Source organism: Chiloscyllium plagiosum, unplaced genomic scaffold, assembly GCF_037043375.1.
Source record: "Chiloscyllium plagiosum isolate Xiang-an unplaced genomic scaffold, Cpla_swu_hap1 HiC_scaffold_5, whole genome shotgun sequence".
NCBI classification, from domain to species: Eukaryota; Metazoa; Chordata; class Chondrichthyes; order Orectolobiformes; family Hemiscylliidae; genus Chiloscyllium; species Chiloscyllium plagiosum.
The window spans coordinates 118,055,146-118,075,728 of record NW_028270143.1 but is presented as its reverse complement, the minus strand read 5'-3'; the positions used below and the strand labels follow the sequence as shown (position 1 = coordinate 118,075,728).

The following is a 20,583-nucleotide window of genomic DNA, read 5'->3' as shown; positions in this document are numbered from 1 at the left end:
GACAAGATCTTTTCCCTGGGTTGGGGGACTCCAGGATTAGAGGGCATAGGTTTAGGGTGAGAAGGGAAAGATTTAAAAGGGACCTAAGGGGCAACGTTTTCATGCAAAGGGTGGTGCATGTATGTATTGAGCTGCCAGGGTAAGTAGTGGAGGCTGGTACAATTACAACATTTAAAAGGCATCTGGATGGGTATATGAATGGGAAGGGTTTACAGGGATATGGACCAAGGGCTGGCAAATGGGATTAGATTAGGTTAGGATATCTGGTCGGCATGGACAAGTTGGACCGAAGGGTCTGGTTCCGTGCTGTATATCTCTATGACTCTAAGATTCTAAGTCCTTGAAAAATATAAAGAAAGTAGGAGGGAGCTCAAACAGGGAGGTAGGAGGGCTAAAAGGGGCCCTAAAATAACCTTTTCTCCTGTTCCCTGAATGCTGCCTGACCTGCTGTGCTGTTCCAGCAACACATTTTCAGCTCTGATCTCCAGCATCTGCAGATCTCACTTTCTCCCCTAAAATAACCTTGGCCAGCAGGGTTAAGGAGAATCCCAAGGTATTTTATACATATATTAGGAGCAAGAGGGTAGCTAGGGAAAGAATAGGCCCATCCAAAGATAAAGGAGGGAGGTTAAATGTGGAGCCAAAGGAATAGGTGAGATCTTTAACTAGCACTTTACATTGGTATTCACCAAAGAGAAGGACTTGAGGGATGTCGAGGTTAAGAAAAAGTGTGTGAATACTCTCAACATAATGAAGGAGGAAGTGTTGGGTGTCTTGAAATGCATTAGGGTAGACAAGTCCCCAGGGCCAGATGGGATGTGTCCCAGGATATAGTGGGAGGCAAGGGAGGAAAAAGCTGTGGCCTTAACCGATATCTTTGCATCCTCTTTGGCCTCAGGTGAGGTTCCAGAGGACAGGAGAATGACCAACATTGTTCCTTTGTTTAAGAAGAGAAACAGAGATAAGCCAGGTCATTACAGGCCAGTGAGCTGTTGAAGAAGATACTGAGACACAGAATTTATTCATATTTGGAAGCAAATGAACTTATTTGTGATACACTGTATGGGTTTGTGCGGGGCAAGTCATGTGTCATCAACTTCATTGAGTTTTTTGAGAAGGTGACAAGAATGATTGATGAGGGAAGGGCAGTGGATACAGGGACTTTAGTAAGGCATTTGATAAGGTACCTCATAGCAGACTACTACAAAAGGTACAATCTCGTGAGATCCGGGGTGAACTGGCAAGATGGATACAGAACTGGATTGGTTATAGAAGACAGAGAGTAGCAGTGGAAGGGTGCTTTACGGAATGGAGATCAATAACTAGTGTTGTTATGCAGGAATCAGTGTCAAAAGGTCACAGAGATGTACAGCCTGGAAACAGACCCTTTGGTCCAACTCGTTCATGCCGAGCAGACATCCCAACTCAATCTAGACCCACCTGCCAGCACCTCACCCATATCCCTCTAAACCCTTCCTATTCATATACCCATCCAGATGCCTTTTAAATATTGCAATTGTACCAACCTCCACCACTTCCTCTGACATCTCATTCCATACACGTAACACCCTCTGTGTGAAAACGTTGCCCCTTAGGTCTCTTTTATATCTTTCCCATAAACCTATAGAGTCATAGAGATGTACAGCGTGGAAACAGACCCTTCAGTCCAACTCGACCATGCCGACCAGATATCCCAACCCAATCTAGTCCCAAATGCCAGTACCCGGCCCATATCCCTCCAAACTCTTCCTATTCATATACCCATCCAAATGCCTCTTAAATGTTGCAATTGTACCAGCCTCCACCACTTCCTCTGGCAGCTCATTCCATACACGTACCACCCTCTGCGTGAAAAAGTTGCCCTGTAAGTCTCTTTTATATCTTTCCCCTCTCACCCTAAACCTATGCCCTCTAGTTCTGAACTACCTGACCCCAGGGAAAAGACTTTGCCTATTTACCCTATCCATCCCCCTCATAATTTTGTAAACCTCTATAAGGTCACCCCTCAGCCTCCGACACTCCAGGGAAAACAGCCCCAGCCGGTTCACCCTCTCCCTATAGCTCAGATCTTCCAACCCTGGCAACATCCTTGTAAATCTTTTCTGAACCCTTTCAAGTTTCACAACATCTTTCCAATAGGAAGGAGACCAGAATTGCACGTAATATTCCAACAATGGCCTAACCAATGTCCTGTACAGCCGCAACATGACCTCCCAACTCCTGTACTCAATACTCTGACCAATAAAGGAAAGCATACCAAACACCTTCATCACTATCCTATCTACCTGTGAATCCACTTTCAAGGAGCTATGAACCTGCACTCCAAGGTCTCTTTGTTCAGCAACACTCCCTAGGATCTTACCATTAAGTGTATAAGTCCTGCTAAGATTTGCTTTCCCAAAATGCAGCACCTCGCATTTATCTGAATTAAACTCCATCTGCCACTTCTCAGCCCATTGGCCTATCTGGTCAAGATCCTGTTGTAATCTGAGATAACCCTCTTCGCTGTCCACTACACCTCCAATTTTGGTGTCATCTGCAAACTTGAGAACTGTACCTCTTATGTTCACATCCAAATCATTATGTAAATGACAAAAATTAGAGGATCCAGCACCGATCCTTGTGGCACTTCACTGGTCACAGGCCTCCAGTCTAAAAACAACCCTCTACCACCACCCTCTCGTTCTGGACTCCCTACTCCAGGGAAAAGACTTTGTCTATTTATCCTATCCATATGGTGATTTTGTAAACCTCTATAAGGTCACCCCTCAGCTTCTGACGCTCCAGTGAAAACAGCCCTAACCTATTCGACCTCTCCCTATAGCTCAAATCCTTCAACCCTGAAAACATCCTTGTAAATTTTTTCTGAAGCCTTTCAAGTTTCTGTGCTGGGACCTTTGTTGTTTGAAATATATATAAAGGATGTGGAGGAAAATGTAGATGGTCTCGTAGTAAATTTGCAGATGACACCAAAATTGGCAGAGTTGCACATACTGAGGAGGACTGTCAAAGGATACAGCCAGATATAGATAGATTGCAGATTTGAGCAGAGAAATGGCAGATAGAGTTTAATCCAGACAAATGCAAGGTGATGCATTTTAGAAGATCAAAGTCCAATAAAAGGCAAAACCTTTTGGAGCATTGACATACTGAGGGATCTGGGTGAACAGGTCCACAGATCCCCGAAAGCACATTCATTGAACAATGATAAGGTGGTCAAGATGGCATACAGCATGTTTGCCTTCATTGGTCAGGCCATCGAATATAAAAGTTGGTAAGTTATGTTACAGCTGTATAAAACTTTAGTTAGGCCACAATTCGAATACTGTGTGCTGTTCTAGTCATTACAGTACCAGAAAGATGTGGATACTTTGCAGAGGGTGCAGAGACATTCACAAGGATGTTGCCTGGTTCGGAGGGTTTTGGGTATGAGGATTGTATTCACTAGAGAGATGGAGGCTGAGGGGCAACCTACAAACTTAGGAGAGGCATAGATAGGGTGGAGAGTCAGAAGTTTTTTCCCAGAGTAGAGAGGTCAACTCCAAGAGCCAATAGGTTCAAGATGAGGGAGCAAGGTTAAAGGAGAAGTGTGGGGAAAATTTTTCACAGTGTGGTGGGTGCCTGGAACACATTGCCAGTGGAAGTGGTGGAAGCATGTTAGCAATGTTTAAGGATTAGGAATTGGAGCAGGCTTGGTTGGCTGAAAAGCCTGGTCCTGTTCTATATCGTTCTTTGTTCAAATTTCAGGGGTAGACTTGGATGATAAGGGGCTTTTGCCCGAAACGTCGATTTCGCTGCTCCTTGGATGCTGCCTGAACTGCTGTGCTCTTCCAGCACCACTAATCCTGATAAGGGACTTATTCAACAATGATATTTTGTATTTTTACACTGTGTTCCTACAATACACTACCACTGATATGATTAGAGATGGTACATTTTTATTAGCAATCTTCTGAGCAGTTCAGCATCTCCAGAAAATAGTTCCATTATTATGACATGAATAATACCTTACTTGGAGAGCTTAAAAATCCCCTAAGACATATTTACCTTCCAGTTTCTTCTTTGACATCATAATTAGAATGCAGTTTTCTTCTCCCCGTTGGCTTCATGGAGCATTCTTCCTTGACTTCTGTTTCTGAATTATGCCGTCATTGTCCAAGAAAACAAAATTAGGATTTAACATTGCAATATTTACTTCTACTTTTGAAGTACTGTAATGATCTGTGGGCATGCACAAATACAAAAGAAAGCAATGTTGATTTTAGAAACAAACACATAAACACCATGAGAAATACTTTCTAAATTTCAAATATACAGTCCTTTAGTGATGTGCCCTGTCTAGGTGGGTGTCAAAGTAACATTTAAGCAAAGGCAGGGAGTTCTCCTAATGTGATGACTATGGCCCTTACTGTCAAAATGACGACAAATTAAGTGGCAATAAATCTTATTAGCTTTCTCTAAGATACTGCTGATACAGAACAGCAGACTGATTTGCTTACAGAACAATCAGGAGTAATTCACCAAATGATTTGCTTTGGAGAACTGTTTTAGGAACATAGAAGCAGGATGAGGGCAATTTTCACCTCATCAGACCACCTTCTCACCAGATTTTGCCTGATGCTCTATTAGAACACCATTCTCCTGCTCTATCCCACATCCTTTGATGACTCAATATCAAGAAATATGTTAATATCTGTGTCGAATATACTCAGCTACCACAGTTATCTGGAGTAGAGAGTTCCAAATATGCAACACCCTCTAAGTAAAGAAATTTCAGTTCTTTTTAGTCTTAAGCGCCAGGAGACAAGAGAACCGATTCATTTTATAAGATGTAAACACTCTTTATCCATGCCCATATGCTATCCCCTGTATGAGCTGTTATCTTCTGCAATAAGCTTTGATGAAGCACTTTATCTGAAGCCTTGAGGAAATCAAAATACAGTACATCCACTGGTTCCCCCTTAGCCACAGATAATAAGCTAACAGGCCTGTAGCTTTCTGCAGTCCGCCTCCCTCCCTTTTGAATAAAAGGAGTTATCTTTGTAATATTCCAAACTACTGGAAATATGCCAAACCAAAGAAATTTTGGAAAATAGTGTTTTGATTTTTTTGTCTTAAAGCTGTTAAATGCTGTACACCTTTACTGATTACTCGTATTTTTTTCTGCATCTTTGCAATCAAAATGGAAGTTTCTCATCTTCTGTAAGTAACATGGAGGTTTCCTACATTTTAGCAAGCAAAATAGGCAATTTCTGACCTCTTAACACATTAATAAGCAGTGTCCATTCTTTGTACGACTTTCCAAAAACAACTTTATGTTTGTATTGTTAATATATCCTTTTTTCTCAGAATTGCTGTTAAAATTATAAACCTTCTACTCTTACCGAAGCTTCAAAAGTTATCTATTGCCTTCTGTTAGAGTCTGTCTGCTTCAAATTTTAAATTGTCCATTTTGTTACCTTAATTCAGCTTCACAATATTTCTGGCTGCTGCCACCTTGGTATAAATTGCTCCTATGGCTCCTGATTTCTCGATTGTAGCCATGTCTTGTGGTGTTGAAATGGCAACAATGCCTATTACAAAATGTAAATACTACTTTTTGTTTGCTTCTTGACTTCTCAAGAAACTTGCTTTTTGTGCTACTAATTTAGGATATCTTCCCTTCTTGACAACAATTAGTAACTTTATTCACAGAGATGTTCATTTCTTCACTGAAACTCTAACCAGGAATGCTCCTTCAGATCTTTGGTTCCTGATGGAATCAGTAACTGCCATATTGTACCAATTCTTTCTCGCTGCATTGCTTCTCCTGCACTTTCTTATCAGAGCTGAAATAAAGACTTTGGTTTGGAGTACTGTTTGTGCTTTGTTTATCTTTCAATGAGCTCCTGCTGACTGCTTGTTTGTTCAGAATCTTGTAGCTGCTGACTGTCTACATGAGTAAAGATGTTAAGTCCTTAAAGGGGAAACCAACTTGATTTTCTGGAAATTTGTTCTCCTTGGTCCAATGCCTGTTTTTTCAATCACATCTTGTGTACTAGGCAACAACATTCATTGCTGATCATCATGTATTAGTTGCTGGTAGAGTGACCCCTAACTGGATCTTAAGGCTTATTTAGGTTCCAGGGGTAGTTGAGAAACCACTATTGTATCTGAACAAGAAAGGGCTCTTGTCTTTACACAATGTATTTTTTACATGATAGCAATGAGCTACGTTACAAAAGTTTGTTAGACATTGTTACTGGAACTATGGTGAGAACTGTAAATGTAGGTCTGAGGTCCTTAGATGTTGGATTGTGACAGTGGCTCAGTAGTTACCACTGCTGCCTCACAGCACCAGGGACCTGGGTTTGATTCCAGCCTTGGGCGACACTCTTGCATGGAGTTTGCATGTTGTCCACAATGGGGTAAAAACCCTCGGATGCTGCCTGAACTGCTGTGCTCTTCCAGCACCATTGATCCAGAATGTTGTCCACAATGTCTAGAGATGAGCAAGCTAGGTGGATGAGCCATGGGAAATGAGGGGTGACATGGTAGAGAGCTGGTTTGGGTTGGATGGTCTTCAGACAGTCAGTGCAGACTCAATGGACCAAATGGTCTTTTTCTGCACTGTAGGGGTTCTACAAAAAAAAGTTCTGCTTTATCAACAGGCAAACTTGTCCAACATCATCAGATTAGGTGGAGCCTAATTAACTCTTTGAGAACCATTGCCTTATTCAACACCTATCAGGTAAAAACAATGACTGCAGATGCTGGAAACCAGAGTCTAGATTAGAGTGGTGCTGGAAAAGCACAGCAGGTCAGGCAGCATCCGAAGACTTCCTAATTACTTGCTGCATCTACATGTTACTTCTCAGTGACTCTTAAACAGGCACATGCAGATCCGTTTGGACATCAACACTTCCCAAACTCTAACTTCCAAGAAATACTTGTATTTCTGTTTTTCCTCCAAAGTGGATAATTTCATATTTTTGCACATTGTGATATAATCCTTTCTTGTACCAATCTATGCAGTGTGGGTTAACAGCCTCTCCTGATTGTAACATTTAAGGACAATGTTTCAGCACTTGATTCATTTGCTTTTGTCTAGTAACTTGGTGGGGTCTCCTTTGAAGAGTTTGATACGTCATCAGATCAGATCAGGGTCAGTGAATGGATATTCAAGAGTCAGAGGCAGTTTTACTCAAAATTAGAAAACCAAAGAAGATTGGTTGGAGTCATTGAAAATAGAAACTTGACAGCTTCAGGCTGCTGGTTAATGAAGTATTTAGAAGAGGGGGAATAAGCTCCAGACAGCAGAGCTGCTGTGGGTAGCAAGCTCCAGGAAGTCAGAGTTTGGGAGATATCCTGAGGAGCTAAGAAGATGGTGGATGTTTGCTGGTTCTGTGTTGGAGAGCCAAAGTGTGTCTTCACGTAGTTAAAGAGCTGCAGACGGCTCTGTGTAGCCAAGGGCTCATTTAAATCCCAGAAGCCCTTTGTTGCTGAGTAGGGGGTGAAGAAATTCTACAAACAGTGTTAGTTTAGTGAAGATGAGAAATATTGGAGATGGGAAAAACTAAAAGGTAATGCCAGTTTAGTGAAACTAATTGTTTATGAAAGAGCTGGAAATATGTAAATGTTGCCGTGCAGTGAGTGGTTGTTGAGCCAGTGAGTGCCAGAGTGTCTTTGACAGAGTTTCAAAGCTAGATCGTTGAAAGTGCAGAATTGAAATTTCTTGTAAAGGAGACAAAGCCCTAAAGAGATTTGGTGACCAACAATGTGGGGGCTGCTGAGAAAAACCATAGAATTCTGTATTTGTTTTTATGATGTGTTCTGACCACAATTTGTCTGTTATCCTTATTTACCTCATGGCAATTTTGGATGTTACAGTGGAAGTTATGCACATACTCTAGATAATTTTATTTTCTAACTTTGTGTAGATTCTATTTTGTTACTTCAAAACTGTGGAATTTATGGCTTTGTTTTTTTTAAAAAATAAACACCAGGGTCACAAATTTTAAATAAGATAGTTCATTTGATGCCCACATCCACATCATTGAAATGGATGACCAAACATACAGGGCTAGATTTTAATTGTTGAGATAAATGTGTAAAAAGAACTTTAAAAAAGAGATTAATTCTTAACCTTCTATTGCTTCCCACTAAAATTGTCAATCATCCAGACCATTTAAATACTCAATAGCTGAAACCAGTAGGCACTTGAAACAAATTCACTTTGTGTAAACAAATGCTGAGAAATTGATGGTAGAAATCAGACATCCAGAGCTGTCAATCAAGAAGGCCTCAGGTGATTCAAAATATGATGCTTCTCTGGGTTCTCAGTCAGGCCTTACATATATATAACTTCCACTGTAAAATTCACTGCTTCCATATAATGTGCAGTGTGTGAATGGGCATGAAAAAGCCACACTGTGAGAAGCAGGTTGAGGGCGCTGATGTGCAAAGAGAGGTGGAAGGAGGAGCATACTTTTGTCAGGAAGGTCATGGGGTTGTTTGGGTGGCACAAGCTTGCATGCAGGGGCACGAGAGGGCCTTTTGAACTTATCTGCCTTATTGTACAAAAGATTGAGAGTAGTGAAGTCATGAATAAGGTTTCAAGGTCGCAGGAATGTACCGGCGGGCAGGAAGGTGGTTTGAAGTGTGTCTGCTTCAATGTCAGAAGCATCCGGAATAAGGTGGGTAAACTTGCAGCATGGGTTGGTACCTGGGACTTTGATGTTGTGGCAATTTTGGAAACATGGATAGAGCAGAGACAGGAATGGTTGTTGCAGGTTCTGGGGTTTAGATGATTCAGTAAAATCAAGGAAGGTGGTAAAAGAGGGGAAGATGTGGCATTGTTAGTCAAGGACAGTATTACAATGGCAGAAAGGACATTTGATGAGGTCTCGTCTATAATATGGATTGAGGTTAAAAACAGGAAAGAAGAGGTCACCCTGTTGGGAGTTTTCTATAGACCTCTGAAAAGTTCCAGAGACATAGAAGAAAGAACTGCAAAAATGATTCAGGATAGGATTGAAAGTAGCAGGGTAGTTGTGATGGGGGACTTTAACTTTCCAAATATTGACTGGAAACGCTATAGTTCGAGTACTTTAGATGGGTCAGTTTTTGTCCAATGTGTGCAGGAGGGTTTCCTGACAGTATGTAGATAGGCCAACAAGATGCAAGGCCACATTGGATTTGGTACTGGGTAATGAACCAGTCCATGTGTTAAATTTGGAGGTAGGTGAGCACTTTGGTGACAGTGACCACAATTCGGTTATGTTTACTTTAGCAATGGAAAGGGGTAGATATATACTGCAGGGCAACAGTTATAGCTGGGGAAACGACAATAATGATGCAATTAGGCAAGATTTAGGATGCATAGGATGGGGAGGGAAACTGCAGGGAATGGGCACAATTGAAATGTGGAGCTTGTTCAAGGAACAGTGAGGGAACTGTGGTTTACTAAAGAAGTTGAATGTCTGGTCAAGAGGAAAGAGAAGGCTTATATAAAGATGAGGCATGAAGGTTCAGATCAGGCATTTGAGAGTTACAAGTTAACCAGGAAGGAGCTGAAGGAGAGCTAAGAAGAGCCAGGAGGGGACATGAGAAGTCTTTGGCAAATAGGATCAAGGAAATCCCTAAAGCTTTCTGTATGTATGTCAGGATAAAAGAATGACTCGGGAAGATTAGGGCCAGTTAAGGACAGTAGTGGGAAGTTGTGCATGGAGTCTGAAGAGATAGGAGAGGCGCTAAATGAATATATTTTTGACAGTATTCACACAGGAAAAAGACAATTTTGACCAGGAGAATACTGAGATACAGGTTATTAGACTATACCCGATTGAGGTTCCAAAGGAGGAGGTGTTAGCAATTCTGGAAAGTGTGAAAATAAAGTCCTCTGGGCCGGATGGGATTTACCCTAGGATTCTCTGAGAAGCTACCGAGGAGATTGCAGAGCCTTTGGCTTTGATCTTTAAGTTATCATTGTCTACAGATATAGTGCCAGAAAACTGGACCATAGCAAATGTTGTCCCCTTGTTCAAGAAGGAGAGTAGAGACAATCCTGGTAATTATAGACCAGTAAGCCTTACTTCAATTGTGGGTAAAGTGTTGGGAAAGGTTATAAGAGATAGGATTTATAATCATCTAGAAAGGAATACTTTGATTAGGGATAGCCAACATGGTTTTGTGAAGGGTAATTTGTGACTCACAAACCTTATTGAGTTCTTTGAGAAGTTGACTAAACAGGTGGATGAGGGTAAAGCGGTTGATGTAGTGTACATGGATTTCAGTAAAGCATTTGATAAGGTTTCCCACGGTAGGCTATTACAGAAAATATGGAGACATGGAATTGAGGGTGATTTAGTGGTTTGGATCAGAAATTGGCTAGCTGAAAGAAGACAGAGGGTGGTGGTTGATGGGAAATGTTCATCCTGGAGTTCAGTTACTAATGGTGCACCGCAAGGATCTGTTTTGGGGCCACTGCTGTTTGTCATTTTTATAAATGACCTGGATGAGGATGGCGAAGATGGGTTAGTAAATTTGCCGATGACACTGAAGTCGGTGGAATTGTGGACAGTGCGGAAGGATGTTGCAGGTTTCAGAGGGACATAGATAAGCTGCAGAGCTGGGCTGAGAGGTGGCAAATGGAGTTTAATGCGGAAAAGTGTGATTCATTTTGGAAGGAGTAACAGGGGGATACAGAGTAAATGGCTAATGGTAAGACTCTTGGTAGTGTGGATGAGCAGACAGATCTCAGTATCCATGTGCATAGATTCCTGAAAGTTGCCACCCAGGTTGATAGGGTTGTTCAGAAAGCATATGGTGTGTTAGCTTTTATTGATAGAGGGATTGAGTTTCGGAGCCATGAGGTCATGTTGCAGCTGTACAAAACTCTAATGTGGCTGCAGTTGGAGTGTTGCATACAGTTCTGGTCACCGCATCATAGGAAGGATGTAGAAGCATTGTAAAGGGTGCAGAGGAGATTTACCAGGATGTTGCCTGGGGTGGAAGGAAGGTCTTATGAGGAAAGGCTGAGGGTCTTGAGGCTGTTTTAGATAGAGAGAAGAAAGTTAAGATATAACTTAATAGAGACATACAAGATGATCAGAGAATTAGATAGGGTGGACAGTGAGAGCCTTTTTCCTCACATAGTGATGGCTAGCATGAGGGGACATAGCTTTAAATCGAGGGGTGATAGATATAAGACAGATGTTAGAGGTAGGTTCTTTACTCAGAGAGTAGTAAGGGCATTGAATGCCCGGCCTGCAACAGTAGTGGACTCGCCAACATTAAGGACATTCAAATGGTCATTGGATAGACATATGGATGATAATGGAATAGTGCAGGTTAGACGGACTTTAGACTGGTTTCACAGGTCGGTGCAACATAGAGGGCCAGAGGGCTGTACTGCACTGTAATGTTCTACCCCTGAACCATGATTCTTCAAAAACTGGCTTAACTCCATGAAAGAGTTAGGATGTATTTTTCTTGCAATGGAGTTGGCCAAGTTGGTATGTTTGAAACAGTAGACAAGATGAACGATGATTATTCATCCCTTGGTCTGGATTTACAAACATGAACAATAATAGATAGAAAGAAACTCTCTAGTCCATACCATGTGTTTGTTCCATACAACTATGATACCCGTACAATAAAACACAAACACTTCCCGAACTGTCTGAAAACCATGTCATGTTGGTGGAGAGGTGCAAAAATAGCACATATACCTCTGCTGGTGCTAAGAACAGGTGGTTTGAGTAACAGAAACTGTTGTGAGGTGCTGCCTTTCTGGGTATCACTAGGTTCTGCCCTCTGTGCTTCAGGAATACCTACAGAAATAGAAAAGTAACAAATGGTATCTGAGAAATACCTGAAGATAGCTCTGTTTACTGATGCATGTTCAACAAAGGCCTGAGCCAATGGAATACTTTCCATTTTGATAGTTGCGTCCAACTCCAACAGACTGAAGGAGCTAAACAGCTTAAGGACAAAGCAGTTCACTTGACCGGCGTCCCATCTACCAACTTCAACATTCATTCCTCATCCACTAATGCTCAATTACAGCTGTGCAGATTGTCTACAAGATGCCCTGCAACAACACCTTTCAAACCCTTGGCCCCTTCCAATAAAATAATAAGGGCAGAAGACTTATGAGACTATCAATACCTCCAAATTATTCTCCAAGTTACACCTTCCTGATCTTTTGTTTTAATCACTTATGGAACATGTCTATCGCTGGCCGGGCCAACATTTATTGCCCATCCCTTGTTGCATTTGAGAAGGTGGTGGTGAACTGCATTTTTGAACTGCTGCAGTCCACGTACTGGAGGTTGACCCACAATTCCATTATGGAGGGAATTGAGACTAGGTGGGAAGTGGCCCTAAAGAGGGCAACAATTTCCCACTTCAAATGTGGAGAGGGTGGCTGAAACTGCAAACCCACTAACAGGAACCGACAAAATTCAGTTCTGTATTTTGATATGTTTGACTAGAAATAAAACATGAATGAGCCAAAATGTCTGTTTCATGGGATTTATAAAACCCAGTTTCAGACATTTAGCTAATTTAATTACTGCAAAGTGTATTTGTAAAACAAACAAAGTTATCTAATCTGACACTGATTGATGATGGATCAGTGGTGCTGGAAGAGCACAGCAATTCAGGCAGCATCCGACGAGCAGCAAAATCGATGTTTCGGGCAAAAGCCCTTCATCAGGAATAAAGGCAGAGAGCCTAAAGCGTGGAGAGATAAGCTGGAGGAGGGTGGGGGTGGGGAGAAAGTAGCATAGAGTACAATGGGTGAGTGGGGGAGGAGATGAAGGTGATTGGTCAGGGAGGAGAGGGTGGAGTGGATAGGTGGAAAAGGAGCTAGGCAGGTCGGACAAGTCCGGACAGGTCAAGGGGACAGTGCGGGCTGGAAGTTTGAAACTAGGATGAGGTGGGGGAAGGGGAAATGAGGAAGCTGTTGAAGTCCACATTGATGCCCTGGGGTTGAAGCGTTCCGAGGCGGAAGATGAGGCATTCGTCCTCCAGGCACCTGGTGGTGAGGGAGCGGCGGTGAAGGAGGTCCAGGACCTCCATGTCCTCGGCAGAGTGGGAGGGGGAGTTGAAATGTTGGGCCACGGGGCGGTTTGGTTGATTGGTGCGGGTGTCTCGGAGATGTTCCCTAAAGCACTCTGCTAGGAGGCGCCCAGTCTCCCCGATGTAGAGGAGACCGCATCGGGAGCAACGGATACAATAAATGATATTAATGGATGTGCAGGTAAAACTTTGATGGATGTGGAAGGCTCCTTTAGGGCCTTGGATAGAGGTGAGGGACGAGGTGTGGGCACAGGTTTTACAGTTCCTGCGGTGGCAGGGGAAAGTGCCAGGATGGGAGGGTGAGTCGTAGGGGGGCGTGGACCTGACCAGGTAGTCACGGAGGGAATGGTCTTTGCGGAAGGCGGAAAGGGGTGGGGAGGGAAATATACCCCTGGTGGCGGAAATGTCGGCGGATGATTTGGTTTATGTGAAGGTTGGTAGGGTGGAAGGTGAGCACCAGGGGCGTTCTGTCCTTGTTACGGTTGGAGGGGTGGGGTCTGAGGGCGGAGGTGCGGGATGTGGACAAGATGCGTTGGAGGGCATCTTTAACCACGTGGGAAGGGAAATTGCGGTCTCTAAAGAAGGAGGTCATCTGGTGTGTTCTATGGTGGAACTGGTCCTCCTGGGAGCAGATACGGCGGAGGCGGAGGAATTGGGAATACGGGATGGCATTTTTGCAAGAGATAGGGTGGGAAGAGGTGTAATCCAGGTAGCTGTGGGAGTCGGTTGGTTTGTAAAAAATGTCAGTGTCAAGTCGGTCGTCACTGGAGATGGAGAGGTCCAGGAAGGGGAGGGAGGTGTCAGAGATGGTCCAGGTAAATTTAAGGTCAGGGTGGAATGTGTTGGTGAAGTTGATGAATTGCTCAACCTCCTCGCGGGAGCATGAGGTGGCGCCAATGCAGTCATCAATGTAGCGGAGGAAGAGGTGGGGGTGGTGCCGGTGTAATTATGGAAGATCAACTGTTCTACGTAGCCAACAAAGAGACAGGCATAACTGGGGCCCATATGTGCCCATGGCTACCCCTTTGGTCTGGAGGAAGTGGGAGGATTCAAAGGAGAAATTGTTAAGGGTGAGGACCAGTTCGGCCAAACGAATGAGAGTGTCGGTGGAAGGGTACTGTTGGGGACGTCTGGAGAGGAAAAAACGGAGGGCTTGGAGGCCCTGGTCGTGGCGGATGGAGGTGTAGAGGGATTGGATATCCATGGTGAAGATGAGGCGTTGGGGACTGGGGAAACGGAAGTCTTGGAGGAGGTGGAAGGCGTGGGTGGTGTCTCGAACGTATGTGGGGAGTTCCTGGACTAGGGGGGATAGGACAGTTTCGAGGTAGGTAGAGATGCGTTCAGGGGGCAGGAGCATGCTGAGACAATGGGTTGGCCAGGGTGGTCAGGCTTGTGGATCTTGGGAAGGAGGTAGAACCGGGCAGTGCGGGGTTCCCAGACTATGAGGTTGGAAGCTGTGGGTGGGAGATCTCCTGAGGTGATGAGGTTCTGTATGGTCTGGGAGATGATGGTTTGGTGATGGGGGGTGGGGTCATGGTCGAGGGGGCAGTAGGAAGAGGTGTCCTCGAGTTGGCGTTTGGCTTCAGCGGTGTAGAGGTCAGTGCGCCAGACTACCACTGCATCCCCTTTATCCGCTGTCTTAATGGTGAGGTTGGGATTAGAGCAGAGGGATTGGAGGGCTGCGCGTTGTGAGGGTGAGAGGTTGGAGTGGGGGAGGGGGGTCGACAGGTTGAGGCGGTTAATGTCCCGGCGGCAGTTGGAAATGACTGATTGATGATGTCAAGGTTAGTTTTCTTTCAAAATGCAACAGCATTTTGTTCTGTGTTTCTTTTTCTGAGCTTGTTTTAATTAAAATTACACTGAGCAACAACTTATAAGTAGGCAATTTGTGGAACTCTGAATGTTTAATTATTTTGGTGGTCCTGGAATGTGACCAAGAATAGAAACTGATGTTATATCTGCTGACAATATGCTCAACTCATTTGCCACATTCAAGAGTGATGAAGGATGACTGGAAAAAAAAGTTACATGTCATCAAGGCAGACTTCATTATTGTGAATCAAGAACAGAAATTGCTGGAGACACTCAGCAGCTCTGGAAGTATCTGTGGAGAGAAAACAGAGTTAATATTTTGACCCTTCTTCAGAGTATTATTGGGGTCTGAACAAAGGTTTTGATAAGTATGACCCTGTCAATCAAACATTTATCTTTGTTCCATCATACAGACTATGGTTCTGGATATCTCTGAGATGCCATGACTCTCTGAAAAGTTTTTACCTGACTACATGAAAATTACAGAGGACTATAAAATTGATACTTGCGTTATGTGACCAGCCTGGCAAGCAGTATTGGGTGCAAGCTCACAACTTAAACTGGCTAGCACCCTTAAATGGCACTCCTGAAAACTGGAAGTCCATCGTGCTGTTTGGGAATCCCAGAAGTAGTTTGCAATGCCATTTTTAAAGGTTCTCCTGCATCAGCTTGACTCCAGAATCATAACTAAATACATCCTAGAAATGTTTAGACAGCATTTTCTATACTAGAATATATCAAGATGTTTCTTATAATACAGCTATGCTTATCTCCAAGACTGCTATGATCTATTGTATGCAACACAGCTCTTCCATTGTAACAACCAGACAGCAATTGGTGAAAAAATCCTTTTGTAACAAGGCCAGAGAAAGAAGGTGACAAGTTTGGAAACAGTAAGAATGCCAGTAAAGCCTCTAGTACAGGTACTTAATGGCTACAGGAAGTCCAGAAAGGACAATGCATTTTCAAAGTCTTTTTTTCATTCTGGGCTTTATTTTCTAGGGAAGAGGAAGAATTTGATAAGGGTATTCACTGGTTCCAATGAGAAAAAGTATCTATATCTATGAAATGTTTTCTGTTGGATGTAAGATGTGAGAACTAAGCAATGGTTTGTAATTAAGGGTTGCAGTGAAACAAAATTTAAGAGGGTGATCAAATAAAAATATAGATTATCAGCTCTGGGGAAGAAACAGAAAAGCAAATCACATTTGAAAAAAAAAGGATTGAACATAGTATGGTGTCCCTAATGGCAAGTTTGAAAGGATAGGTGAGCTGAACAGTAACTACCAATCCCTCTCTCATCCATGCCATGCGCTCGTTCTGCACAATTGTGACACCTTGTGAATTAAAACACAACACTTCCCAAAGTTCTCAAACCAATGATCCCTAGGAGGGACAAAAAGCAGACTTACCTATTCTAGTGTTAACAACAGATGGTGTAAGTGATAGAAATTGTTGTGAGGTGCTGATTTTCTGGGTATCACTGGGTTCTGCACCTTGTACTTCGAGAATACCTATATAGATAGAAAAGAAAGAAATGTATACAAACAGTCATTCAGAAAACTGAAATACTGCTGAGAGAAGTCACAATTTGTTAAAGGTTTTTGACTTGCACTAATTAAAACATTCACATGAATAGCAATTTGAGGGGAAAATCAACATTTATACTGTACAAGAATGTTGCTTGGTTAGCAACTGCACTCTGATTGGTAGAGCCATTGCCATGGAGAATGTACCACTTAATGATGACTGACAGTTAAATGTCAGGACACCTTTAAATTTTAAACCAGATTAACTCTGGTGAAGGCATTGATTGGAGAAATGAACCAACAAATGTCTGTCATCTATAATGTTGGGTTGTAATAATTGTATGATGTGGTATGTGTACTTATTCTTTCAGTCTGTAAAGAACAGGGCCCTATGTATTAATATATATAACTTACAGTTTGCATAAGAGTGCTATACTGCAAGATTGACTGACAATCCTTACATTCAGACATATCCAGTAAATGTTGTCTAATTGCAGGATCGCAACTAATGTTGTATTCTGTACTGTGATCTTTGTTAGCATGGGTTGGCTGGGTATCGTCAACATTTTGGTTATTTGTAAACAGCCAAAAGGATGTGCTATTTGATACAATCAACCAATCTTTGAGACATACAGCCTATAGACCTGGCATCACACCAACACTGTTATTCATATACCATGTTTTTCACTTGTGTGATAGGCAAAATGTCTTTTTGACTTCACAGCAGTGTCCTCTCATGTTGCTACTGCATTATCACAGCATGATAAAATTAGCTTCACCTGTTCCTCAACCTCTTAAGATAATTTGCAGTTCCAGGGATCTGAGGTAGACTGGGCACTTTTCAGGATCAAAGGTCATTTCCTGCATTTGTGTGATATACACTGAAAAGAGATCTGATCAGTGTGATTATTAACCCACAAAATGGCTTTGATGTGCCTTATTTCAGTACTAAACCTCTTTGGTGCACAAATGGCCTGGGCCTTCAGCAGTTTAGGCACAGAACAAGAATCTGTAATAGCCTTGATACAATTTATGTGATTTATGTGAATGTTTTGGCTGAGATTTGTGAAAGGTATTGAAGCCACAGATGCCACAATGGTTCAGAATAAAAAGTGAAGTACTTTTCACTTTAGCCTGACATCAGGCTATTAGAGTCATAGAGATGTGCAACATGGAAACAGACCCTTTGGTCCAACTCATCCATGTCAATCATTTTCACAGACAAACATATTACCAGCCTGTGATGGAAACTAATACTTTGAAATGTTGGACAATAAGCTAAAGACATTTGCAACATTCAACAGTGATGGAGAATTAATGAAGAAAAAGTAAAAAACAAATGTACAACATCAGGGAGAATTCTAATATTGTGGCCTAAACAAGAATTAGACCACCCATTGGACAATTATGAGGAAGGTGGATTGTGATAGGTCAATTCGAGCTGACTATCCATTGAAAAAGATGATTTAATGCTGCAAAGAACCAATTTAGGAATATAGGGATAGGAATAGACCATTCAGTCCATCAAGCCTTCTATTTGAATAGATTATGACCGATCATCATCTTCAATGTCACCTTTCCACACTATCTGCATATCCCATCATGTCGTTAGTCTCCAGAAATCTATTGTGATGAAGGTCCACATATGATATGTCTTCTTAATTGCTTTCCAAACGCGCATGTTAACATTTTGTGACCTGTGATCAATTATATCCAGGTCCCTCCCCTAACTTCCCACCAATTAAGAAATAATCTGCCTTTCTGTTTTTCTACTGAAGTGAATAACTTCCCACTTATTTTCATTATACTTCATTTGCCACACTCTAACACATTCACCTAACCAATACAATTCCTTTTGAAGCCTCCTTGCATCCTCCTCACACCTAATGTTCTGACTCAGTTTGGTGTCACCAGCAAACGTGGAAACATTGTAATTGCTCCTCCTACAAGTCATTGATAATTGTGAACAGCCGTGAACCTAGCACAGATATTGCAATACCCCACTGGAAATAACCTACCATCCTCAGAATGATCTCCTTATTCCAACTCTAGTGTTGCTGAGTAATAATCAGTAATATACTGATTTTGGTGAAGCTTCACCAAAGTGAGTTTTGTTTTCAGCAATACTTTAGTTCTGGGGTATTAAATGATTATTTATATTCCAATGTTCTGATTTTACTTGTTAGCCAATTCTACATCTGTCTAATAAATTACCTCTAATCCTGTGCATTCTGATTTTAGTGAAAAACCTTCTTAGCTTACCAAAAAGAAATCTGGAAATCCAAATACACAACATCTACTGAATTTGCTTTATCACTGTTACAAGTAATATACTCAGAAAATCTGCAAAACATTTGTCAAACATGATTCCAATTTCATAAATAAACATTAACTCTGCCAACTGTACCATTCTTTTCTGGATGTCTAGTTACCACATTCTTTAAAACTGATTTTAATATTTTCCCTACCAGTGAAATCAAACTAACCGGTCTGCAGTTTGTCATTATCCATCTTTCCTTCCTTCTTAAAAGTGGGGTTTCATTTGCAATTTTACAGTCTGCAATAACCTTTCCAGAATCTATAGAATTTTGAAAGATGATCAATGTATCCACTATCTCTCTAGACATTCCCTTCAACATATGGGGATGAAACTCAACTGGTCCAGTTCCTAAATCCATTTACTGGATGATAGGGTAAATAATTGCTTCGAACATATTTATAGTTACTGAGTGTATTGCTAACAAGCGCAAATACATTAGTGTCTAAATTGGGAATTGAGTTCTGTCTCATTCTTTCTTATATTATTGTATCTGAACATAAGAGTGACCTGTCAAAAATAGAATCCCATAGTAACTGTGAAGGGACAGAAATACATTTACACTTCTTAAATGCTGAAGACTGCCCAATGTTCTCATGCTATAATGTCATAATACTACACTTATATCACCTGAATTGGCTTGTGCAGCCAAATGCACATGGTAGCTCTTTGGATGCTCCATGTATAGGTGCCTCTTGATTTCAGGTAACATGCTCATTTCTTCTTTCCTGTTATCAACTCCTTCACTTGAAATCCTTGCCAAGGATAGATAAGGAAGTGTTAACGAAAAATATGGACATGATTCGTGTAGTACCAGCATAAATGTTATACCTTCAATAATCAGGAATTTATGATAGTGAATATATACTTTGCAGATGCTCATTTACTTCATAAATATTTTTATCTTACTTTAAATTCCCTACCTCACATCTTACAAGAACCTTGGCAATTCTTTTCACATGGATTTGTAAAAAAAATTATTGAACTGAATTTTTTGATGAAGTCACAGACAAGCATATTGAATGAAATTTAGTGACTATTATCTGAATGGATTTTAAGAAAACACTTGAGAAATGCCATCCAAACAGCTGGTTAACAAAATGGACCGTCATGGAATAGGAGGTTGGGGTCAGTGTCAGGTAAGGAAGTTGTAGTAAAGAGTTAATTTTCAGACTGAAGAACGGTACTGTTCTTTTCAAAAGTTAGTCCTGAGACCACTGCTTTTTTGATACATTTTTATGATTTTGTAGCTTTACAAAATGGTTAAATTTAAAATATCATTGAACTTCAGATAAAATAGAATGTCTCAGATAACAAGGATAATGTGATCATAATAATTCTGCTCCTAATGATCTGTAACAGAACCCATAAAAAAAATCAAGTGACAGGTTTTAACACCTTCGTACAAAAGAGAGGAGCAGCTGTTTTTGGACAAAGGAATACGGATGCAGAGAGACTGGGAGAGGCAGACAGAAGCAGCTACTGCTGTGAAAATTAGAGAAAAACAGTTTTCATTTTAGCCTTCAAGCAGGGTGATGGTGAGAATGAATTCTCTGCTTGAAGAAATAACTCCTGTGCAAATTTAAGAACAAACAGCCAGCAGTGTTGGCTTTGTTACTGAAAGTCAATTTGGTGATACTCAGAAAACAGAGTGAAACAACTTCCAAAGGACAATGGAAGATTCACCCTGGTTTGGTAGAAAGGGAGATTGCTAAAAAGACAGGAAATTGGAGCTGAATCTTTAAGACTACATATCTGCTAGAAGTATGGCATAATGCACAAACAGTACTTTGTGTTAGGTATGTAGTAGGGAAATTACCTGTTAAGTAATGTGCAGATAATATTAATTTTAGTTTATTT

At 41.6% G+C, this 20,583-nt stretch overlaps 1 protein-coding gene across 2 annotated transcripts in view; it reads right to left on the bottom strand.

Annotated features, from left to right (window-relative positions):
- Positions 1-20,583, bottom strand: part of obscnb (obscurin, cytoskeletal calmodulin and titin-interacting RhoGEF b) — a 799,195-nt gene that overhangs the window by 83,485 nt on the left and 695,127 nt on the right. Inside the window, exons 93-96 of one of the 2 annotated variants that reach the window (XM_087987576.1) lie at positions 19,354-19,478; positions 16,290-16,391; positions 11,712-11,813; positions 4,048-4,135 (exon numbers count right to left, since the gene is read on the bottom strand). In XM_087987576.1, the coding sequence (XP_087843702.1) occupies positions 4,048-4,135; positions 11,712-11,813; positions 16,290-16,391; positions 19,354-19,478 (417 nt within the window). The remainder of the gene's footprint in view (positions 1-4,047; positions 4,136-11,711; positions 11,814-16,289; positions 16,392-19,353; positions 19,479-20,583) is intronic. The other variant, XR_015757277.1, reaches the window with a different exon arrangement.